This window comes from Cupressus sempervirens, chromosome 5 (genome assembly GCF_028749045.1).
Source record: "Cupressus sempervirens isolate cs-2001-9-10 chromosome 5, ASM2874904v1, whole genome shotgun sequence".
NCBI classification, from domain to species: domain Eukaryota; kingdom Viridiplantae; phylum Streptophyta; class Pinopsida; order Cupressales; family Cupressaceae; genus Cupressus; species Cupressus sempervirens.
Window position 1 is genome coordinate 528988923 of NC_143122.1, and position 26945 is coordinate 529015867.

A 26945-nucleotide genomic window follows, 5' to 3' on the forward strand; every position below is an offset into this window, starting at 1 on the left:
CATCTAATATCATTGCTTTCATCTTTTGGGCCCTTACTGTATTGGACTACTTCCAAATGCCCCATTGGTTGCTAATTGCGATTTGTGGCAATGCCTCCTTTACCTCCTTAAGTTGTGTCAAGACAATTGTGTGAGAGGCAAAACGAGTTTCAGCCAACTAAGAACGTATCAATAGTAAGTAACACATTTAAAATATGTAAACAACACAAAAATAATTTTATTCAATCATGCAAAACATGAGATAATGATAAAATGATAAATAAAACTAAATACATTAAATTTTAAAACTTGCCTTAAATAGTTCTGATTTGGAGAAAGTTCTGAAAATTTCTTGTGACATATGGTGATTTGCCACAAATATCTGAATATCCTCACCCTCCTCATATTTGTTTTTCACCTAGTCTACTTGGTTGCCAATTGCTTGCATCACCAAATTAAGAGTGTATAGTGTATGGGGTCGAAAAGATGTGATCATATCTAGCCTCGACCAAAGCACTAGCTGCCCTGCAAACTTTTGCATTATCTGTAATTACTTGGACAACATTATCACTACCCACCACATCTATGGAATCAATGAGAATCCAGGAAATAAACTCTGCATCTTTTACTTCCCCCTCGTGGTCAACCACCTTCAAAAACATTTCCCCCTTGTGGGACACAACAATAACATTCATCAAAGAATGGTTTCTTACAATCTTTCCATCCATCACAGTCAATAGATACACCTATGAACCTAAGAATCTCTCATTCATTTTAATTGGGCCTCTACATTTTTTGTCTCTTTATGGAATAAGGTGGTGCACACCTTTTTAAATTCAGGACCCTGGTAACCAACAAGTGCATTATTTATTGCTATCACTTTATCCCTCTAATAGGGTGACCTCACAAGGTTGAATGGAAGACCATTCGCATAGAGGCAATGTGCTATTTTTTCGTCAGCAATATCTCTTGCCTCACTTTGAAATGCTTGATCTAGTGGGCCTCTCTTGCGGATGCTAACTTGTGGTACATCTACATCTTCTTCCTCCTCTCTAGAATGTATAGACAAGAAGGGATATCTAAATGCATGCTGAGTGGGTGGTGGTGCTGTTGTTTTTTTATTGGAACTATAACCACCTTGTTTTCCTTTTGCAACAGACCTATAAGCATCGTCTTGTTCTTTAATAAATGCTGCTATTTGTCTAAGTAGCAGCCCCTTCTTATCCTGCTTTGCTAGTCCCTCACACATATTAATTCCTTTACCCCTAGGGCCCATAAAATGTAGTTATACTCAGTAGCAGGAGCTTCTATATTCTATGTTGCAAAAATCACATTTCCATATAAACCCCCCACCTCCAGGACATTGAGAAATTCTTTGTCAATTTTAAATTTCCAAGACCCACCCATTGAGCTTTGACTACTCATTGTTGCAATGCAAAACAAAAGTGGAAGGAAAAACTTTTTCAAAAACTTGATTTTTTTAAACATTTCAAAAACTTGAAACAATCTATCTAAAAACTAAAGAAAAATGGTTGAAATGCATACCTTAAACACTTAAATCTTCTTTTTGGAAGGTATTTGCAACTTTGCAATTGATCTCCTTCCAATACATCACCTCACTTTAAACTTGCAAGACGGGGAGAGCCAAATGATAGAGCAAATGTGAAACAAAATTTGTTTGTAGCCTACTTATAGGGTTGTCTTAGGTTTATATGGAAAAAAGAAAAAAAGTAATTTAACATGTTTTTGGGCCCACTCTCTACCTTTTTGGCTGTGAGTCCCTAGAGGTTTGCACAAGATCTATCTAGGTTAGGGTTGGGTACCCTTGGGTCCGTGCGTGGTCCATATAGGGTTTGCGCTGATTCGTACTGACGCGAGGCCATAAGTCCAAGCGTGGCCTTGTGTGGACTGTACGGGCACCATTGTGTGAATCTGAACCGGATTCGCATCTGGACCCAATTCGAGGATCCAAGGTGCGAATGCGGTAACGTAGAGTAATTGTGATACATGAATGCAGGACAATGCTCAGATAAATATTCTTAATAGAATATGAGATATCTTAACTATTTGGAATTCATGATGTAGGTGGGTTTAAGGTGTAAGAGGAGGCTAAAAGTATCACGCAAGAAGGAAATAAGGGCACTTGCACATGTACGGAGGCTGCGACATGTACTTGCATTGTGTAAGGAGGTTAAATAAGCACTAGCATCGTATAATGAGGTTGGAAAAAACCCATACACCCTATAAGAAGGTTAGGAAGGCACTTGCATCTTTTAAGGAGGTTTGGAGAAGCACTTACATCATGTAAGGAGGCCAAGAGAGCACTTACTGTAATGTCCTCTTCTCCATGCTAGGCTTTACTGGCGCCTTGTTGGTCTATCTTCCCATCTGGATAGGCTAACGACATTGATCTTGAGGATGCCAGCTAGTCAGAAGAGTTTATTTGGCTTCTTTGGGGAACTATTTAAGTGGAGGAGCTTTTCTATAGTTAAGTGACTTTATTTTATAAAGTGGATTTATAAAGTTACTTTATGACTTAAAGTCATTTTATAACAAAAGTGACTAGAAGACGAAAATGGCTTTTATCCCACATTGCCTAGTTATCTGTACTTCCCCTCATATCGAGGTTAAAAAAGCAAATAGCTTCCTTGGGATTGAGACCAAGAAAATATGATATTGATCAAAATACAAACATGTTGCTTAAATGTGACTGTGCTTTCTTAAGGACAAAACCCCTTAAGAGGATTGAAGAAATTGGATGTAGCCCAAGTCTCTCTTGGGAGATTACACTAGGTATGATTATGGAGAATTCAGATTAATATATGGTTCCAACAGACCCACGTTTAGTAGGAAGTCAGTATGTAGTGATAGGTACGTACGAGTCCTTTTTGATTTGTTAGCTAGTGAATACGTATGACCAAGGGTTCAATATAGATGAGGAGGTGTGAAGTCACGTGGTAGCATAATAATAAGCTACATACTTATAAAGCCAATCGGGACACTCTTGAACAAGATAGTGGGAGATTGCAGCAGGTATCCGTGGTGGTGTTACGCCTACCTAAGACCAAGCAACGTCATTTTCAGTTGGATGCACCCACAACTTCATTCAACAGTCACACTTAGATTGGAGGATTAAACGTAGAGGTGAGAGGAGCTAGCAGAATATATTAGATAACATACTGTAGACCGTAAGTTTTACATTATCGGGTGTGCCTTGAGTAACTGCTGAAAGGGATTAAGGGGGAGGGGAACCGCCGATAGACCCATCCTCTATTAGAGTCGGTTCCAACAGGTAACACAAAGGCAACAACGACATCAGTGTGAAGGTTGCTTAATAAATCTTTGTCATAATAGAACTAACCGACTGGAAGTAGGTGGTCAACTGCACATACATTGTTACATTTAGGTTCCACTTTCAGTTCATGTTTGTAATTGTTCACCTAGTTAATGATTAACGTTAGATCTTAAGTGTGGATGTATGACTTCACCAAATATGTGTCAATAAATTTAATAGCAGATAAATCAAGCAATAGATTTGTGGCTTTTTTGGAAGTATCTTGTCATACCAGAATTGTTTTCTTCACAAGCATTCCCTTTATATTGAATTTAGTTGATTTTATTATTGTTCATCGGAATCGAGACATTATTGTGGTATCAGAGCCACAAGACCCTGCCAACTTGTGGGTAAATTATTGAAGTTGCAAGCTGATTAAAATAGGAAAAATGTTAGATAGGCATGAATAGGAAACCATATAATTTTAGTCACATTCGACCTAGACAGGCAGGGTCTTTAGACCAGATTGATATTGAGGACAGTTACTCAGTGGATGAGGAGCTAACCTTTGAGACAAGCATATAGGGTGAACAGGTTGAACAGGTACATGTCACTCAAATGGCTCACGGTGCGAATGAATAGGAACGGGAAGTGAGGGAAATTGTGTGGGCTATTAGAGATGGACAAAATAATATCGCTACTGCACTTCAATAGCTTACAGGTGCTATGCACTAGTTAGCTCCGACACACAGGAGAGCACCAAGTCCTCACAATAGAGGTGGTAGTGTGGCAAGATCACCCTAAGTTGCTAGAGCCCCCACATGGAACACTAATAGGCCTTCGATGCCCATTTTTGCTGAGAATAATGCCGAGGAGGAGGTAGCTCAACCTGCAGCAACAGGCTTACTTTTGGATATTGTTATGGCTATGTATGATGAATGAGATTTGTTCCTTGATCCAATTAAGTAGAATTTGTCCTTTGTTCAATACATGAATCAAAATGGGAGACAGAGAGACCCCATTAGGACAAGAAGCCTACGGCACAAAATAGGGACTTTAAGCACGCCATGAAAAAGTTATCCCTCCCCATTTTTTATGGCAGCAGTAAGACATCCGCTAGAGCTTGGATTCACAAGCTAGACACCTACCTGACACTTAAGCTTATGTCAGAGACAGAAGCCATTAAGATTCACCACAATGCATTTAGAGGGAGCAGCATATGATTGGTGGCATCATGGACTGGTCACCTAGGATCATGGTCTCATTACATCTTATGAGACTTTCAACTCTAAGCTGATCACTCGTTTTGACAGGAAGGACATTGAGGTCTACTATAGGGATTTGATGCAGTTTTGATAGGCTGGATCTCTAGATCACTTCATTGATGAGTTTTAGCAGATCTCGGTTGTGGTCCCAAATATGAGAGAACAATGTAAGGTAATGCTGTTCATTGAAGGCTTACAAGATAGATTTAGAGGTTTGGTGAAGGTCCTTAAACCAAAGACATTGGATGATGCTATTAAGGTCACACATGATTTGGACTCACCTTCTTCGATACTTCATTTTCCTAAGAAACCTAATAAGGGGTCTACTTTGATCCAGAAGAACAAAAATCAGAATACAACTTCACCCTCCAGACTGGACTTTGAGACACAGAATGAACTAAGGAGGAAGAAACTATGCTTCACTTGTAGGGAACCATGGACACTAGATCATAGATGCCTTGGCAAGGGAAAAATACACTATGTAGAGGTTCTTTCGAAAGAGGAGGAGGAGCAACAGGGAGGCAGCGATGTTGATGGAAGCAAGGAGGAAGGAAGTGAAGCGCAACCTTCTAAAGATAGGAAGAAGGAATCCACTCCGGGACAGTACCCTATCATAGCTTCCCTTTCTAGTGATCCGACAGGTCACCCCTTTTGCTTGAAGGGTGTAGTTAGAGGGCTGTGTATTGTGTGCCTTTTAGATATAGGTGCATCACATAATTTCATAAGCACACGTTGGGTATCAAAGAGAAGGTTACAGGTTGATGATATACCCGGGTTCGAAGTTAGGGTAGCAGGAGGTAATAGATTAAGGTGCACAGGAAAAGTGCCAGGGCTCTGGATTCACTTTGATGGCTTTCTTCTAGAGGCAAATTTTTATGTTGTTGATTGGGATGGATTAGATGCTATATTGGATAGGTAGTGGTTACAAACTATCGACAGGTATACAATTGATCACAGTAAGATGCAGTTGGAATTCTTATAGGATGGTTGACAAGTGATTCTCAAGGCTATGCCAGAGGATGAACCCAGATTGATTTCCGCTCACAAGATGGAGGCTGTTATGAGGCATGATGACATGGAGTGGGCATCGCACTGCTTCATTTCTTCTAAGGCTACATTAGGTCCAGGACAACAATTTCATGTTGACATTCATTCGGTACTTGATAAGCACAAGAGGGTTTTTGAAGACATACCCTCGGGCATTCCCTTATATATAGGGTTTGAGCATATCATTGAGTTAGAGAAGGGCGCCAAACCCATCATTACAACTCCTTATCATTAGCCTAGGCTTTATAAAGAGGAAATAGAAAGGATGATTAAGAAACTCTTTTGCTTCTTCGCTAGTTTTGGTGAAGAAGGATGGCACTCTTCGCATGTGTATTGATTACCGAGCTCTCAACAAGAGGACCATTAAGAATAGGTACCCTATTCCTTGCATTGATGAGTTATTAGACAAACTACATGGGGCAGTCTATTTTTTGAAGATAGATCTTAGATTTGGATACCATCAGATATGGGTTCGTGAGGAGGATGTGCATAAGACAGCTTTCCTATGCCACTACGAACACTATGAGTTCTTGGTTATGCCATTTGGGCTCACTAATGTGCTGGCCACATTTCAGTCATGTATTAACCATGTTTTCAGAAAACAATTGCACACGAGCGTGTTGGTATTCTTTGATGATATCCTAGTTTTTAGTAGAATTTGGGAGGAGTATTTGCAGCACCTATATGAGGTACTTGGCATTAAGAAAGAACATTAATTGTTTGCGAAGGAATTGAAGTGTGAGTTCGGTTTGACTGAGACTCTTTACCTTGGACATGTGATTGGTGCAGATGGGGTGAAGGTACACCGGGAGAATTAATCCTTGATTGGCCGCCTCCGAGGAACGTATCAGATTTGAGGGGCTTCCTCAGTCTTTGCTCTTATTACAGGAGGTTCGCTAGAGGCTTCTCTCAAATGACAACTCCCCTCATCGATCTCACACGGAAAGGGGCATTCAGGTGGACGGATAATGTAGAGGTGATCTTTGATAAGCTCAAGAAAGTGATGAACACATGCCCGGTTATGGCACTTCCTAACTTCTCTTGCCCTTTTGTCTTAGAGTGTGATGCTTTAGGGAGCGGAATTGGCGCAGTTCTGATGCAGGATAGGCATTTGATAGCTTATGAGAGTTGGAAGCTCAAGGACAGTAAGAGATTATACTCCACCTACGACAAGGAGATGCTAACCATTATGCATGCCTTAACCATGTTTATGCAGTACTTGGTGGGTGACAAATTCATGGTTAAGACGGACCACAACAACTTGTGTTATTTCTTAGAACAAAAGGATCTCAATGAAAGACAACAAAAGTGGGTTAGCAAGATTCAGGCCTATGATTTTGACATCGAGTATGTTAAGGGTAAGAATAATATAGTTGTTGATGCGCTTTCTAGGAGACCTTCAGTAGTAGAGTGTTGTGCCATTTCAAAGATATCGACAGATTGGAAGTCCTAGTTACTGGTTGATTATTCTAAGAATACTCAAGCTTGTCAGGTCATGGATGGGCAGCTCTAGGACAACAGGTACAATGTAATCAATGATGTGATTTTTTATAAGGATAGGATCTATCTTGTGCTAAAGTCTAAGCTCAAGGAAAAAATTATGGATACTCTTCATTATGCACCATCAGCCAGACCCTAGGTTTCCTCAAAACCTATAGGCAGGTCAGAGAAAGGTTTTCATGGAAGGGCCTCAAGGACGATGTCCTTCAGCATGTTAGAGAATGCTAGACTTGTCAGCAAAAAAAGTTGGAGCACGAGTTCCTAGCTAGATTATTATAGCCTCTCCCTATTCCAACACAAAAATGGGAGAGTATCTCCATGGACTTCATTACAAGATTGCTGAAAGTGCAGGGCAGAGATTCCATTTTTGTGGCTGTGGATAGATTGACTAAGTTTGCTCATTTCTATGCTATAGTAATGCATTGGTCGGGCTGTCAGGTAGCCAAGTTGTTTTTTCAAGAGGTTTTTCGTCTACATGGTCTACCTTGGACCATTGTGAGCAACAGGGATAGCAGATTTCTCAACACCTTTTGGTAGGAATTATTTAGATTGGCAGGTATGAAATTGACACCCAACACAAGCTACCTCCCACAAATAGACGGGTAGACTGAGATAGTAAACAAATGGGTGGAGGGTTATCTCCAGAACTATGTAGTGGGGCAATAGAGAACTTGGGTTAAATGGTTATATTTAGGGGAATACTGCTACAACTCCTACCACATGTCCATCCAGATGACACCATTTTAGGCTCTCTATGGCAGCGGACCTCTATCATTCATAGATCTAGCCTTACAAGACAATAGAGCACGATTAGTTGGAGATTGGATACAGGATTAGCAGGACATCCTCCGGTCTCTTCGGGAGAATATCCTACAGGCTTAGAATCAGCAGAAGATGTACGCTGATCGCCACCAGACAGAGTGAAGTTTTGAGTTGGGCGACATGGTTTACCTTCGTCTCCAACCTTACAGGTAGAGTTCCTTGAAGAAGAGTGGTTCAGAGAAGCTTCAGTCTAGATTTTATGGTCCCTATCGCATTGTCAGGAGGGTTACAGAGGTTGCTTATGAGCTGGACTTGCCAGGTGATGGTAGAATCCATAATGTTTTTCACGTGTTCTGCCTCAAGAAGACGATTGGTCAGCATGTAGTGCCTTCCTTTAGATTACCCCCACTTGATGAAGAAGGGAAATTGGTTTTGGTTCCAGCTAAGGTGATTGAGATTAGGGAGAGGAAGCTGCGTAATAGATCTATCAGGGAGTCCGTTGGATAGATTTGCCATATGAAGACTCCACTTGGGAGGGTGAATCAATCCTATAGCATTGAACACTGAGATTGCTCGAGGGCAAGCAATCTCAAGAAGGGAGGACTATAATGTCCCCTTCTCCACGCTAAGCCTTATCGACGCCTTGTTGGTCTATCTCTCCATCCGGATAGGCTAACGACATTGATCTTGAGGATGCCAGCCAGTCATAGGAGTTTATTTGGTTTCTCTGGGGAAATATTTAAGTGGAGGAGCTTTTCTATAGTTAAGTCACTTTATTTTAAAGTGAATTTATAAAGTTACTTTATGACTTAAAGTTTATTTTATATCAAAAGTAATTTAAGTTACTAGAAGATGAAAATGGCTTTTATCCCACATTGCCTAGTTATTTGTACTTCCCCTCATATCAATGTTATAAAAGCAATGAGCTTCCTTGGGATTGGGACCATGAAAATATGCTGTTGATCAAAATACAAACAGGTTGCTTGAATGTGACTGTGCTTTCTTAAGGACGAAACCCCTTAAGAGGATTGGAGAAACTGTACGTAGCTCCAATCTCTCTTGGGAGATTACACTAGGTATGAGTATGGAGAATTCAAATTAATATATGGTTCCAACAGACCCACGTTTAGCAGGAAGTCAGTATGCAGTGATAGCTACATATGAGTCTTTTTGATTTGTTAGCTAGTGAATACGTATGACCAAGGGTTTAGTATAGACAAGGAGGTGTGAAGTTGTGTGGTAGCAGAAGTAATAAGCTACGTACTTATAGGGCCAATTGGGACACTCTTGAACAAGATAGTGGGAGATCATGGTAGTTATCCATGGTGGTGTGACGACTAGCTGAGATCAAGCAACGTCATTTTCAGTTGGATGCACCCACAACTTCATTCAATAGTCACACCTAGATTGGAGGATTAAACGCAAAGGTAACAGGAGCTAGCCGAATATTTCAGATAACATACTGCGTACCGTAAGTTTCCCATTATCGGGTGTGCCTTGAGTAACTGCTGAAAGGGATTAAGGGGGAGCGGAACCACTGACAAACCCATACTCTATCAGAGTCGGTTCCAGTAGGTAATGTAGAGGCAACAGTGAGATCGGTGTGGAGGTTGCTTCAGAAGTCTTAGTCATAATAGAGCAAACTGATTGGAGGCGGGTGGTCAGCCGCACATACATTGTTACATTCAGGTTTGTAATTGTTCACCTAGTTAATGCTTAACGTTAGACCCTAAGTGTGGGTGTAGGACTTCACCAAATATTTGTCTCAATAAATTAAATAGCAGATAAATCGAGCATTAGATTTGTAGCTTTTTTGGAAGTATGTTGTGATACCAGAATTGTTTTCTTCAAAAGCATTCCCGTTATATTGAATTCAGTTGATTTTATTACTGTTCACCGGAACCAAAGCATTACACTTACATAGGACTGTAATATCCACCTCAATCCCAATTTCACTATGTGGCATATGCTTGTTAGGAGGAAAATACATTGATAGGGAAAGCAAGTATGCTTGATTAAGCAAGAGGAGTGCTCTAGTATACATTCATTCTTGGGCTTAGTTTAGAAATGGCTTTGGGCAGACCACTCTGCCTGTCCGGTGCGTGGGTGCAGAAGTAGATTAATTGTGCTGAAGCAGCAAGGAGAAGAGATTCAAAGGCATGGCTTCCCTAAACTCGAGATATCTATCCATCTTGCTCTTTCCCACCAGACCCTACTATGGCAATTGTTGGAACATAATACATATGAAATATCAGGAGATGCCCACTTTCTAGAATTGTTGCCTATCGAGTCTCTCCTTCAACCTTAAAGTGCTTACGTAATTTGGTTGATAGTTTATGATTATGATTTGATATAACCTTAACCATTGAATGGATATATAGATGTATATTTGTATATCCTGATTATACTATGATTGCAGGATTGAAATTTAGGATAACAGTATTCTTCTTAGTAAGATGTAACCCTAACCCTGATTTGCACAATTGTGATTTGAGGGCCAAAATTAGGGCAAATTAGAAAGGGGTCGGCACATTTTGCTATGAAGTTTATGTTGTAAAGCTTTCAGTTCTATGGTTCTTTTGTTTTTTCATTGTTTGCATTGGGGTTAGAATTGTTATTTCCTTATGCTGATGTTAGGGTCGAATACAATATGAACTGGATTCTGCTATTTGATTGTGTAGTGTAATCATATCTTGGAAGGTATACAGTTTTTTGTTATGCAGCTTTAGTTTCTAGCTTTCACTAGGTATTATCAAAACAATTGGAGATAATTATGAATTGGATGAAGTTTTTAAACAGTTGGGAATTACTGACTTGTATCTTTAGAACCTTTCACAAATATGAAACCTTTATTTAGAGTAAAAATAAAAAGTGATGTCTTAGTGAGAAATTACAAAAAACTATTAGTTTTATAAATTGGTGTCTTGCTGTTGGTGAAGCTTATGTTCATCTTGCATTTTGGATCCACTATGTTCAAATTATATATTTATCAATTCAATTCTCTATATGGGAATCAGCTTATGAGTTAGAAAGAAAAGTTCTGCACTTATTTCAGAAAGATGATAATACAACCAAGGATTGTGTATTTGGTCAAAGCTTTTAAAAAGATTAAAGGGTTTTGAAATGGGATTATTGTGGAAGAATATTTATAGAGTTGAGAAAGCTGTAGTCCTGTATGGATATATTTATACTGTCATATGAATTACCGTTCAATTGCATTCTACAGGGTATTCTTATTTTGGGTGATCATGAAACACCTAAACAACCATTAGTGCTGGCAATTGCTGCAGAAGCCAAAGTTCCATTAGTGGAAGTGAAAATTACTGACTTCATAGGTATTAGAGACAAAGTTGGCCAAGGTCCTGCAAGAGTTCGTGAGCTATTCCAAACTGCAAGGGAGTTGGTAAGTAAGCCATTTGTATTATGTAGTTGATAGAAATGTTAAATCGGGTTGAAATTATAATAATATGAGCACTTTCTATGCTGTATAATGGAAGATTATTTAATTTGAAATCTTTTTTTTACTAATTGCGAAGTATCATGATAATTTTTGCATTTTTTAGAAATTTTGTATATTTCCAGATACAGCAAAAGATTTGGTTTTTGATATGGTATGCTATCAATGAAATATTTTCCGAAGTATATAGTCAACAGTCTGTAATATGTATGATGAGCATATCATTTTGATCTTTACCATATTCTTGTTGGTGTGAAGATGCATGTACTTTGAACTAAGCATTAAGTAAATATAATCTCATTTCATCACCAGGGGACTATTGTTCAAAAACTTTGGAGAAATATGCATCTTTTAAATGAGTTGAGTTCACAAGTACTTGCTGAACAGCATGTGACATGCACTATATTTTTCTGCATTAATTACCAAATATCCTATGCTTCTTTTGCTTTTAAAATATTGTCCAGGCTAGCTTTATTAACTTGTACACATGCAATTAGTAAGTAGATCAGTTTGATGAGTATCCAGTTCATCAACATCACATTTTTTAGGTTTACCCGTTCATGGCTTTGCTGTGAATCTCCACAGATTTACATATGTATTTACATTTTATTAGAGTGGCTAATTCTATGAAATTCTTGGAGTAAAGAGAATTGAACTCGCAAATATGGAAAATAAATAGTATTAGAACACTCACAAGACTAAAGACATTAAAATTACATGAGACCAGGTTCTGCATTCAGTCCATCAATTTGAAATGCAATTTTGCAAGCCCACAAGGCAATGACACTCAACCACTCACCTACCTCTATTCTTCACTATTTCCCAACTTTGTTTTGTGATGACTTCTTCCTCTATGATTTGAAAACTAAACAGACAAATTCATCTTCCATGATTTGAAAACTGAACGGACAACTTCCTCCTGTATGATTTGAAATCTGAACTTATAACTCTAGATTTTCTTTTGAATTATTTCCAATTATCTTTGCTAACAAAATCTCTGTATGAGTCAGAATGTTCCAAATAATCAGCCTACAATATGGGTTAATCCACATATAATGTGGGGCACTTAGAACTTTAGATTCAACATCTGTTTATGATTCACAGGTTAGGTCCTGGACGAACCTGTATGTGATGAGCTCGTTTGCTCAAACTTGTTTCTGTGTTTGTCTATTTTGGGGAGTGGTTCACTCTTGGACTCACTGTCACAAAGGCATCAGGCTGCATTTGATCTGACATGAACTTATGTCTAAGAATTGTTACAGCAGCAAATAAAGACTTTTAAAATGTTCAATTAGCCATTCCAACACTTCCCTAGGTGCTTTTGAGGTCTTGATAATATTTTTGAAATATTTCTACAAATTTTCCTTTTTCAAACAAGCTTAGAGTAATTACATGAAAGTTGTATAGTGGCTGCAAAAATCTCTTATGGCCTTTCATTACAAAGAGTACAACATTGTAAATCAATTACCTGACAACCATAGTTCGCATACTCAAACTTGGCAGACCAAAAGTTTCTTCTCGCCTTAACTCATCAACTCAGGAACCTACTTGAACTTTCTTTAAAATTTAACATCCGTGATCAGGAACCTAGGAAAATATGCAATTTTATAGTGTTTTATGTCTATAAAAACTGAAAATAAATACAAAGATAGATTACAAAATTCTACAGCTAAAGCTGTCTAATAAAAAAATCAGAATCATTTGAAAACCCTCATAGATTGCGGATTTGTCCATTAATAATGTAAAATAAATAGAAATCCTTATAAATGGAAAATTTGACCTATGACAGCAATGAATAACCAGTAAATAAGCAGTGTTTTTGCAAAAACTAGATCAGAAATATGGTGCCCAATTACTATTCATTTTATGTAAAATTCATGAAGTACATGGCAAACTACATGGATTAGGTGGTGATTACTTCTGCTGCACCAATGTTTCAGAGGTGGAAATTAGGGTGTAGTAGACCAAATAGTAGACAATAGGTATGGTGAAAATTTTGTGGAGCAGCAACGGCAATTGATGCTTTACAACAGTTCTTAACAGTTTGGCAGTGGCCAGAAAATCATAAATTTCTGTAATTTTTTGATTATAGATGCTGATAAACAGCTGTGAGATGCAACATAATTTGCCACAACAATAGATCTTCAAACCTCGAAAAACATTGATAGCCTGAAGATATGACTGAATTTACTTGTGAACAGGAATCAAGTAAACCATGGATAGATTACTTGCAGAATTTTGAACAGGGCAAGTAAACAAAAGTTTTACTTGGCAGTCTTTGAATATGACTGGGAAATTCAAGATAAAAGCTCACCAGATTTCACGTGGTAGTGAGGTAAAATGCAAGATGATAGGCTCACAAGACAATGACAGACAATTAAATACCTTGCTCTCGTGTGGAAACATTTTTCTGTGATTTCTTCTGTTTTCTTTATGTTCTGAAACTGAATCTAAAATTATAAGTGTTCTTTAAACTCACCTCCAAAGATCTCTTTTAGCCAAGGTGTGATTAAACCACTAGATGGCACTAAATTAATCTACATTCCAAGCAGGATATTTAGCTTCAATTTCTGTCCCCTTCAGGATGGGCATGTTCTCCAACAACTTTATAAGATCGTTCATGTCCATATGTGTTACCTTGGTTGTTTGTTTTGATGATGGATGTGCTCATGAACATGCAATGTAAGTTCATTATCATCTGGCACCAACTTTTCTATCAGATCTGCTGTGGTTAAACTGAACGTTCACAATGTTGACATATGCCTTCCTACAGTGACCCTGGTGCTTTGCAGTTCTTGACAACGCGTTTAAAATATCTATACAATTCTCCCTTAACCAATCACACAGGACCCATGGTCTCTCATTACTTGAGAAAATATGCTCAAATAATTTTACAAATCTCTTAAGAGTCTGGTACTGGAGGTAGAAATCTATTATGACCTTATTATGTAGTGAATCACACAACATCATCATCCAATTTTGTTGGCTGTTTAAAATAGACCTACAATAACCTATTGAAAATAATTCTGGCCAGCCTGTGGCACTCAGTTTGACACTCTAACAAAACATAACCTTTTTGTATAAACATTGAGCATACCACTGTAAACAGTATGATGATCTAAGTAGAAATACAATTTTTTGGACATGCTCAAGATAAATGTTTCATTTCATTTGCCTATCTGCATTTCATCTGTCAGAAAAGAAAATGTATTATAATATTGGATGACTTTTTATGACATGGGATAACTTGATGAATTGAAAATTTGGATGGTTGTATGCTAGTTTGTGCATGCCTAATTGTTGGACATCTTTTCAGGCGCCTGTAATTATTTATATGGATGCTTTTGATTCTTTTGCTGCTGCTCGTGGAGAAAGCAATGAAGTGCTCCTAAAATTTCAGGATCTTAGAGATCAGGAGGCTATTATAAATCAATTATTAGTTGAACTTGATGGGTGAGAATTATCTTGTTCTTGTTTTTCTAAATGGTAGGATCTAATTTGGATGTAAGTATTAGCAGGCATCCTCGTTGTCTAATGCATGCTAAAACTGCAATAATACCTTTTTTCTATAGAATTTTAATATTTTGGCCAGGCTTTTGAATATTTTGGTGACTGAGGCATATAAACCTTGCAATCATGCTAGCTCAGAAAAGCATGACAACAACATTAATTATGAGGACATCTAACGTTGCTTACAAAGACATTCACTGGGTTGAATGCTCCAAAGTTGCCTTCGCAAGAAAATAGTTGGAAATTCCAACTGTGTGGTGAAAATAAAATCATGTCACTTTTACTTGTCTGAGTAATGGATACTTATTCTTTGTGATTGCAAAACATTATAGGCAAATTTGATGTCATGGTTAGAGTTTATATGTTTTAATATACTCTAATTCAAGGTTGCACGGGGATGGAGGTACTTAGGGTACTGGTACGGGTATGGGTACACCAATTTTTCAAAATAGGGGTACTTGGGCACGTCATTTTTTTATTAATATAATTTAATATTAAAAGAAAATCTGAAATTATGTGTCATGACAATGGTTTTTCAAAACAAGAGCAGTGATCAAGTTTGCAAATGTAATGCATTGCTGTCAGTCTCAGATTTGCAATATATTTGTAATAACAATATTTGATAAATGTTTAGATGCATAACAGAGAAGGCAGACTTTAAACATGAACACGAAGATCGTAAACCATATAACAGTGATATATTGCAAATAATAAACTTCTGACCTGAACAGTGAGAAAGTTTATTGTTAACCAATATTGTATCAAAGTTTTAAACTGGTTATGTATTGAATTAAGCTTGATAGACAACAACCTGATATGCAAACAAAAAATTGAAACAAAATCAGAAATCTTAATCAAGGTCCTTAAGTATGATGCTCTCCACTGAGTACCCGGTACTTGGGGTACGTGTACCCAGTAGTTGGGTATGTGGATATGCATCCCAGGGGTATGGGTATGCATACCCATGCAACCTTACTCTTATTGCATCCAAACCCCAAAATGGTGTATTGAGTGCTTCAATTTCAAATGGGGATATTTTGAAGATTAGGTGTGCTAGGACAAAAAAGTTCTTCAATAATTGTGATCTTTTAATTCAATTCAATTCAATTTAACAGAGTGAATTCTGAAATGATTTAATTCAACAGAGTGCAATGGGTTTACATCCAATTCATTTAGAAATCCCAAGGGTTTCCATCCTTAGGTTTCAGAACTGAAAGCCAGATGATTTCATGTCCTTTTGAAGAAATTTTAAAACTAAGCATATCTTGAATGAACCTCATTGTTCTTTTATAGCCCATTGTGGAGACTCTTGGCTTTCCCTCTGTATTGCCTCATGAATTTTTTTGTTGTTTGTCTTTTGTGATATCCAATTATTTTGATCAAATAAACATGTAAATAAGGGCAAGAAAAAAGAAATATACCTTATGTACATAATAGTTAGTCATCATTATTGCATAAGCATTTACCAATACAATTGATATGCATTCCAGTCATGAATATTGCCATCCCCATGAATCCATCCATTCGTGATGTGTCGTCACATGTATGTGCATACATACATACATGCATATGCACACATGCGCACACACACACACACATGCATACATACATGATCCACAGAATAGATGAACACATCCAAGATTGAAGCATACCATTATACCACAGCTTTGTATCACTGGTATATGAATACATACATGTTATGATGTTCTATGTGCATATCGGAACATTCTATCATCTATGGACATGCATTCATGCAACATCATATTTTTTTGGCATCATACTATTGGTCTGAATGGCATCATTGAGATCAGTGTTATTCATGCTCGGGTGTCACTGCTGACTCATGGGCTTGATTATACAGCCAACGGTACTCCAGGTTGATATCACATAATGATTTATGGTTGCTGTGAGTAAACCAATTAATTACTCATAATAATCATAAATGATTATTACGAGTAAATGATGTGTCTTAGTGATGGCTATATTCATTTACTATCGTTACTTGGCTTGCATTGATTATCATGTAAACCTGCAGTAACATATGATTATTCATAACATCATATTGGTTATCCATAACAATCATATTGGTTATCCATTAACAAATGGCATAAAATGATAATGAAGTTTGGCATCTTTATATCGTGCCTCTTCAGTATATAAATACTAGCCGATTGGCTATCCAAAGCATACATTGAAGAATTAATTTATAAACATATCTCCCTTTCTGGAATCTGCCCAGTAAAGAGTATAGATGGTTGCTAGTGCAAACTATATCAGTGCAACTATTATAATTGCAGATCAGAGATGACACCAATCAAAGCATATAGTATTACTGACATATCAGGGGTGGCTCCTATACAAAGTATTTGCATACTTCATTTCAGAGCATCTGAGAAAACATAGTTCTGCCTAGCATTTATCCTGTAACTTGCAGCATATACCAAATTGTATATCAGAGACGGCTCACAGAGTAATGTGCATACCTTATATTGCTAAATCAGAAACATCCAATATATATATATATATAATTCTATATTGCTTTCGAACTGCCAGGCACATCTAGCAGGCATTGTTATAATTGTGATAGGATTGAACTATCAGTTGTAGTCCATTGTGATATTTGGAGCTACCAGTCATATATATTTATCCCATTTACCATTGCCTTATTATTCATTGATTCATCTCTGTTGTTATATGCAATGAACCTCTATTTTACACCAATGTGAATTTGATGTAGAAACAATATATCTTAATAGCTTCGTAACAAGTTTCTTATATATTTCTCAAATCCTTATCCTTATTTATCAGCGTCTTTAATAAACAATGTTACTTATATTAATAAATAACATTAAGTATACTGAATACATTGTTAGTATTAATCACAACACATATATCATTATTCAATAAATAAATTATAAGAGTTAATTAGGACAGCCATTTATTATCTAAGCATAAATTTATTCGCTACTTGTTTAAGATTTCCATAATTTCAAACTAATAATTTAAAGAGGAACTGCTTGAATCAGCGACCAATACCTGCATCCAAGAGTCACAACACTAAGGACCTATGCATTAAATAAAGGTGGGCAAGGAAACATGGAGGGACATAATGAAAGGAAACGTTATAAGCACCAAATGGAAAGATATAATAAAAAGGAAAATATTCGCACTGAACAACCAATACATGGAAGGGAAATGAGGAAAAGATAAGCAAAGAATAGCGAGGCATACAAAAGTTAAACCAAAGCGATAATTTAATAATAAAGGCATTATACATTGACATTAAATGAAGAATCTCTTGTAGGTATCAATGATAAGAATGCACAGTTGGTTATTAGGTCCCACAGGACAACTAAGGTAAAGAAATGTATAATAATTTATGAATAACCGTTTCAATATTATTGGAACAATGTATATTATAATTTATGTGACCGTAAATATTGTATATAGAAATATATAACTATTTATTTATTCATTTAGATATAAATGCACATGTATAGAAAGCTCCTAAACGAATAATATTGATGATCATTTAAATGTATGTTCATTAGCGATACATGAAAGGATATTTTATAATGAGATCAATATAACATAATATTGACAAAGTGATTGATCTAGGTGTGCTAGTATAGTGGATTATAATCTTCATTTGTCTGACATGACTATGTTTTTTATAATCTCTATAATGTTAGTATGTGAAATCAATGTAATTTTCATTTGACCAACATGCCTAAAATTATCATAATCTCTATAATGCCAATATGTGAGATTGATATAATCTCCATATGACTAAAATTCCTGAGATTGATGTGCCAGAATATTCTGATGAGTAGACATGCATATGTGATAAGGCCTTAGATAGAGGATCTCTCGTCCAAGAAGAACCTTAAGGGGTGCAGTCTAGAGAAGACGGTGGAATGACTGAGGATAACTGATGGGGAAGCTTGGGATAGACTAGCTAGTCTATGCTCTTGATCCTCAACTGAATCTAACTGTTCTTCTAACACCTCTAATGGTCTCTAGGATTCCTTCACACTCAAGGATCCCCAACCTACCCAAACCTACCCACCAAGTCAAGAATTCAAACTCCTTAGCATTGCAAGTTTGTTCTCTAGCAATCAACTCTCTACAGGCTTATAAGGGTCATTTAGGGTTTTTCACCAACGCAAGCTCTAGCAGGGATTGTGAAAAGTTTTACAGAGGTTTTACAACCCATTCCACATGATCAAAATGATAGTCAAGTTGGGTTGATACCCAATTGAATAGTTCCTTCATAAACAGGGCTACTAGAGGAGCCCCAATTTGGCCTCCTTGCGGATTTCTAGGGCTTTTACCAACTTTTCCTTAAGGTTTCATAAAATCTGGTAATAAGAACAATTGTTGCCAATGACCAACCCTAAAGGATTTTTGGGGTCTTGAGCCACCAAAAAGCCGTACAGCAATTATGCTAAAACTAAGGGTTTTTGAGGGTTCCCTGCTGTCCTCACTTTTTAAACACCTTCCCAAGCTTATCAAAACTTCTCCTTCACAACATAACACCTCCTAATACTTCTCTTGAATCCCTCCAAAGGGCTTAGCTTAAAACCCAATCTTCTGCATTCTAGAGCCAATTTGCTGCTGTCCACTCCTAGCCAGATACTGCTGTATTCGCCTAGGGCAAGCTCAAATAAAATGCTCCACGTGCATGCAAGGGCCCTGCACTTTTGTACAAACAAAATGGGGTCTGCACTTCAAGATTCCAAGGTTCCATGGCTTTCCCACAGTGGAAACCAAAGATACAGCCCCTTATTTACATGGTATGCCAAAACTGGCAGAATCAGCCTATACAGAAAGAATTAATGAAAACACTTACAGAACTTGAAGAAGCCTAATCTAATGCATGCAAAAGAAAGAACAAACACTATAGACACTATTCCAATCCACAGAGCTCACGAACACTTCTCTATTGCCTTTGGAAATTAACAAAAACCAGTAAATGTCACTGTTTTTCAATGCACAGTCTGCTGTACTGTACTTTTGCCGTACAATGGTATTCTCCAACCCTTGTTTTAAGGTTTCTCATGCCTTTTATAGCCTTCCCATCAGTATTGGTGTTTGATTAGGGCTTGTAGCCTCTTAGGTAAGTTAGAAAAACGAAAATAAGAAAAATTGCTAAGCAACTTTTGAAAAGTTGCTAGCAACTTTTTAGCAACTTTTGCTCACACATTGCAAATAACTATTGCAGGTCCTCCTAAAGCACAAATGTGTTTGAAATCAAACCAAACACCTATTCCTAGGCTTCTAACAGACCAATGAACTTCCTATGCACTTATGGAGGTATTGTGCCACTAGAACTTCTAGGACCTAGACACACTAAATGAGATCTTTAGCTCTTATTCTAATTACATACTTCATATGAGAAGTTCAACACAACAAAAATGTGTTGGTGGGAGCCCTTTGAAGGGTGCTCCTATACCAATAAGATAGCTGAATCTGGAGACGTCTTGAGGGTTTGGGGTTAGGGTAGAGGATAGAATATCATAGTGAGACTTGTTATTGTTTAAGTCTGACATTTATTTTGCAAGTATTACTCATCCCAAGCTACCTTGAGTAGTGGGGACATTATATTGGCATTAGAACATAATCCTGCCATCTTCTGAAATAATTACACCAACCTATCAACACACCAGAGAGCTATGGAAAAACAACTAGCCCAAGAGTTGAGAAGCTTCATGGAACAAACCAACAAAAGGTTGTAAAGATCCAACGAAAAGTTTGAGAGCTCCAACAAAAAGTTACTCCAATCTATACACAAATTGAGTAATAACAATCATAGTGAAATAATCAATCCAAATTTAGGGAAGGATGCCCATTTTAATCATGCGGAAAATGAACTTTTGTCACAATAATCATTTCCTCACGACACCTTTCCTTCCTTCCTAGCAAAGACCCAATCATAGAAGAAGAGTGTTGATGTCAGTTTTGTACCACTACATAACATATAACAATTGAACACTTGATATGGGATATCAAACACTCAATTTCTCTCTTGAAAAGTTAATACTCATGAAGACATGAGAACAACTCCAATGTTCCTTACACCTATGGATATTAATTCAATTATATCGATGTGATTTGTTGGTAATAACATAGGCGGTCTTACGTTGTTCATTTGAGGATAACTTGGACTTTTGATGTGATAGTGATGATATTGTATGAGTGCCAGATGATGTTGATGGTGGTGATGATGGAGGGTCTAGTGCTAGATAATGTTGAGGGTTGCAACGATGGGGGGCAATAATGCTCTAATGACGTTCACCTTTCTAACTTTCTTAGAATGAAATTTGACTAATCAACTACTTGCTACTCTAGTCCCACTCCTATGAATGAAAAGATTAGCAAATGGACAGGGATCAAATCTGATGAAAGTTAACCAGTGGCTCTACCTCCATAGATGCAATGATTCAAGGGAAAAGGACTAGTTTACCACACAAGGCTTCCTAACAACCCGCTAGGATGCTAGTTGCCTAGTTATAGATCCCTATCAAACATCCACTAATATCACCATGCAACTATCCATCTACTCTCACTCTTACTTAACAACTTTCTTGAAATAAATTCTACTTTAACAACATCAAAGGAACTCTAATTCTAACTATTGGAAGTAGAAATCATGCAATAACACCAAATGTTCTTAATCACCATGCAAGTCACAACAATAATAAAGAGAGACAATTTTGGTATTATCTTAGCAACAATTTTCTTTGACCCTTTACAAATGAGAGCAAATGGCCTTATATCGAGGCCAAAATTACAACCAATGGTAGAGATAAAGAGGTAAAACCAATGATCCAGATTAGATCCTAGAAACCCTAATTAGGGTTGCCACCCCATTGACCAATGAGAAGACGCCACCTCATAAATGGACCAATGAAAAAAAAGAAAACTGTGTAATGTCCCCATTTGTTGCCAGCATCAGAATTTTAGAGATTAGCCTAATATTGGACCCTCGTAGGCAAATGAGTATGGTTAGAGGGTCTTCTGAGGATTGATTCATCTCCAACAATCAGGGATTTGTGAATTTGGCCCTCGTTCGATATTATTTGGACCAGTGTTCCAGGACTCTGCGAGTCCGAGGCAGAGGCAGGCTTTCTGAGGCAAATGGCCTCTAGACTCTAACTTGGCCGAGTCCTGGCAGAGTCCATGTGGACTTGCCGAGTCCAAGGACTCTGCCAAGTCCAGAGCCCAAGACTCTCCGATTTTTTTTTTTAAATTAAATTTTTTTTTTTTTTTTTTTAAAAAGACAGAGATTTTTGGAAGGTGTTTTTTTACACTGTATATGAATTCTGAAAATGATGTTGTGGTATGTCAGGAATCTATTAAGGATTGAATCTCAAATCTTAAATTGTCAACGTTATATTATGTTATTCAGTTTTTCCTTTCAAAAATTCATTGTTATACTTGTGTGATCTATGAAAAATTGTGTATGAGTGTTAAGTAGCTTCTAGTTATCTCAATTATTGTGTATTTGATGTTAATTGACTAAATGATGCATGAAAAAATCGTTAAATCCTTAAAAATCTTTTAATTTCATGGGTTGTTTGATTTTTCGAGTCCTTGTCAAGTCTTGGCTGAGTCTGGTCGCCGAGTCCGAGTCTGAGTCGGATTTTGACTTTCCGAGTCAGAGGCGAGTCCGAGTCCCGTAACATTGATTTGGACTTCATTTGCTATACTTACTATGTATAGTAAGTCAGGAGTAATAGAGATGGACCCTTTCTATTTTTAGAAAGTGTATTTGGTCACATGGGGAATTATGAGGAAAGATTCCTATTTCAGACAACATGGCAATTAGACAAGCATTTTAAGAGATATTAAAGTTCAAGTGACATAAGTGATTTATTTAAATATTTTAATGTTATTATAAAGTTATAAAGTAACTTATAATAATAAAGTCACTTAAGTATTATAAAGTGCAAATATAAAGTTACTTTATGACAAAAGTAACTTAAGTGACTAAAAGACGAAATTGGCTTTTTATCCCACATTGCCTAGTTGTTTGTGTCTTCCTTATTATCGAGGTTATAAAAGCGTGGAGCTGCATTGGGATTGACACCATGAAATATATCTATATCTTGAAGACAATCTCGGTTGCTTAAATGTGACTGGTTATTCTCGAGGATGAAGCCCCTTGAGATAGTTTGAGAAGTTGGACATAGCCCCTGCCTCTCATTGGATTATTTGCTCATGTAGGAAGTGGAGTTGCATTGCGATACGTTTCTTCTATATGGGATCCCGCTTCCACTAAGTAAGTAACAGTTGTGAAAGTTTGATAGGAATGGTATACTAGCATAGTTCGGACTTCAGTATTTAGCCCAACCAATTGATTATATAATCTGGGAATTATCCTTGCCGTTGTTTTGCAAAGTGCTGTTGTTGTATAGCAATTTTGCCATACTTCTCTACTGTGATATCTGTGACTGAGGAGTCATTTTATGCAAAGGAAATTGATTGTGTGAAAGACTTGATGATTGTGAATTTAATCTCTCATCTTACAATCTTAATTGGGGGAAATCTTTGGGCATTTTGTGGCTGCTACTACCTACCCGTGGCAGCAATTGAGGTTTGTGTGGAGTTGTTTATCATCCTTGAAGGGTGGCATTACATTCTAACACCCCTACATGCAAGGATGGAGCATATCAATTCATCTATTTGGGCCTATGATCTGCAATAGTGGTTGCTGTTAAGGATTCTGGGCGCATTTGGAGTGTTGTTGAAAGTCTGAAACTAATTGCAGACCTGCGTTGATACTGGAGAAGCCTGTCTCCATTTTCACAGGCCTACGAATTAAGTATTTGGGATCAGCATTTACATTGGGGTCTGCAACCTGACTTTATCAGGCCTATGTTTGACAGTTGGGCACTATTATGTCGTGTGATTCAGGTCTGGTATTTGCAATCTGCTTAGTCTGCATCAAATGCCTAGAATCTGAAGTCTTTAGAGGCGTTAGACTTCTCCTGTGACTGCTTGGCATCTTGTAACTATGTTTGGGCGCCTGGTTGCTTTTGATTACCATCATTTGGAGGCTACAATTATCATATTTAGGTTCACAGTTTAATCTAAATGATAATTGTTTAATGTTTAGTAGATGATGTGAGTTTTGGCAATGTTTGTTTTGCAGAGTATTGATATTTCAGTATTGTAGATGAAGCATTAATAGCAGTTTTGTATTTGTTCTGCTCTTGTAATCCTAATTCTTGGCATAGTATTTGCAAGGACTTAACAGTGGGATATTTTAATTCCATTGCATATATCTGAAAATCCATTTGCAAAGCCTACAAGATCACAATATAAATCAATGTCTAGTGTAAGAGTTGCATGTCAAATGTTTGGCCAAATGCCTAATTATTGATTATAAAAGAAGTTGGTGTTTGACGAAGTTATAACCGGTTGAGGTTATTACAAAGTAGCAACCAATGAGAAGGTACCAAAATGTTTGCCAATCAGAATCAAACACTTATCCTACCCAAGAAGAAGGAGAATTTGCCACTTGGGCTTACATCAAATGATCTTCTAATATAGTTCTACCCTTTTCTTTCATCTTTTTAGCCAAAGTGATGAACTTGTCTAGCTTGTCGTTGACTTCCTTCATGGGAGGGCAAGGTGTATGTTTCATCTTGAACTCAGCTGAATTCATCATGTTGCTTCCTGCTTGTAGTGTTTTCTCATGTTCCTTCTCATATTCTTTTGTGTATCTGATAAAGGCATTAAGGGAGGCAAGGGTGCCCAAATGTTTCTTCTTGATGGCAACCTTCCCTAACTCATCCAATCTTGATCCAAATTCTGTCTCATTGATGTTCTCCTCTTTGATATCTTCAAAATCAATCGCAGCCCTAACATCGCTCATCATGCTTTAAATGGAAGTGGCAACGCCTGGGCTGTGCTGTGTAATCTCGTTCTTTACCTCTTCAAGTATTTTCGATCTGATAGTCAAGGCAACAAACCAAAACTCCACCATACTCAATCCTCCTTCGTCTACCAACTTGGCTCTTTCCAAATATTTCTCCGGTAGCTTAATGAATGCTTGTAGCTTGGGAATGGCTAAGTCCTTGCCTGGAAGGAAATCCTTCCACTCACCCTCAAATGTTCTGAATTTATCTCTAATAGCTGCCAATAACCTGAATGTCGAGACAAAGGAAGGCAAGAAATTTTGCCCATCTTGGATTGTATCATGGATCCAATCTTTGACTTAGTGCAATTGAGCCGACATCTCTTCTATGTTGCCCTCGCTGTCTTGAGGAAGGGTTGCTTGGTGCAACTGTTGGATAGGCTAGCGATCTCTCCAATACTTGTTATCGGCCTCCAACTTTATGATCCTTTCATTTGCCTTCCTCAACTTTTCTTTGATTAAAACGATGCCTTCCTGGATCTCCTTACATTCCATGTCATCCGTGATTCTTCCCAAGTTATGCTCTACTATCTCATATTCCTGAGCCACAATCTCATCCAATGCCTTGTTAATCGTTGGTATAGCGATCTAAACCTTTTGGTGACCATCATTGTCTTTCCTGATTACCTTTGCCACCGTTTTTGCAATTTGTTTCTGGTTCTTGCTATCACCCTTTTCTAACTAATCCTTGGATGTCTTTAACTATTCAAACAGTCACTACCTCGCCTCTTGGCATAAGCATTTGCCTTAACCATAATGGTGCCGTGCATCTCCCTAAATTTAGATTAAGTTCGACTACCAAAGCATCACCAATATAGCCTCGGGTACCTAGCTTATTTCCTCAATATCAATTGGCCTATCTTCTTCTTCACTAGTGTTTGTCATATCTCCATGTTGGTTCTCTAAGAGAGGAGAGTACTCGGTGCTGTCACTGTAATCGCTTAATTCTAAATCAGAGCTCACCTCTACCGTGGCCCCTTGTCCACTTGTATTATCTTCTTGGCCTCTAGCCTCAATTATGCTCTCCCTTGATAGTGCTGCCTTCTGTTTCTTTGCTAGAGGTTCTTGATGTTCTTTTCGTTTCTCAACCTCCAAACCTCTCTTCTTGCTTCTAACTGTTCTTTTCTAGCTGGTTACTTCCTTCACCCTTCTATCCAACCGACTCCAATGGACCTTCTTTTCGTTTCATCTTCTCATAAGTAAGGTGTACCCTTTGGCTTTGTAATTTCCTTAACTTCTCATTGTACCACGACTCAGTCTGTAAATCAACTGTCCTTGTAACTGCCTCCAAGGAAGGATCCTGATGATCATCCCAATCCACTGGATTCAACTCCGTTCTATCCATTACATCATATCTTTTCTCAGCACATTTTCATCATCTTCCAGTCGATCGGGAATATCAAGGCCTCGCCATCTGATTGCCATCATCATGTTCATTGGCAATCTTGAGAAAGCTAACTTTCTCATGTGAAAGTATCCCGTGCATTGGCCCATAAATCTTCTATAGTCGGAACATGTTTGAATTTATTTCCATAAGATGCCTTGATAAGACCATTAGGATCAAATCCTTGCCTTGCTCTATACCATGCTAGATGATACCATTCTAATTCTCTCTTCGCAGCTGCAAAGGTGACAGGATTAGGGCAACTATCATTGCCAATTCCAAATGAGAAGGTAACGCCTATCTCACCTTTAAGTTTCGTCATTCTATCATAATACTCAAGTTGCCTAGCCAATTCCATCAAAACTACCTTGTCGGGTGGGTACCTTGGAAGTCTCTTGGGACATACTGTGCTTCCTGCTACTCTAATATAAGTGAATTGCAGAAATTGGATGAACCAACTCCCATACTTCTTGACTTTTGCTTCTGCCTCTGATGAAAGCCTCTTAGCAGGTGTCCCTTGTAATATCCTTACTGTCTTCATAGCAAAGGCGTCACAAAATGTCTTATAGTCTTTGTTGTTGTGCAAGTGAAGCTGTGGATAGCACTTGTGCACCAAACATTGCCCTGACCCATTGCCAATTACTCCTAAGGCCTTAAGTCCAGGGTTTTCATACAATCTCGCAATCAAATAGAACAAATAGGACCTCATGTAGAATTGTTTTTGATTTTGCATGGTCCTAAGTTATAATTCTAGATTTTTGCTTATGATCCTAGCCCAATCAAATCTTTTTTTTTTTCCTTTTTCAATTTCATCAATAAAGTACATCCAGTTTTCGAATTGC

The 26945-nt window shown here is 37.6% G+C and overlaps 1 protein-coding gene across 2 annotated transcripts in view; it reads left to right on the top strand.

Annotated features, from left to right (window-relative positions):
• Positions 1-26945, top strand: part of EMB2458 (FtsH extracellular protease family) — a 310677-nt gene that overhangs the window by 46556 nt on the left and 237176 nt on the right. For both annotated transcript variants that reach the window (XM_089831678.1, XM_089831679.1), the window contains exons 8-9: positions 11054-11230; positions 14601-14737. In XM_089831678.1, coding sequence (XP_089687804.1) covers positions 11054-11230; positions 14601-14737 — 314 coding nt within the window. The remainder of the gene's footprint in view (positions 1-11053; positions 11231-14600; positions 14738-26945) is intronic.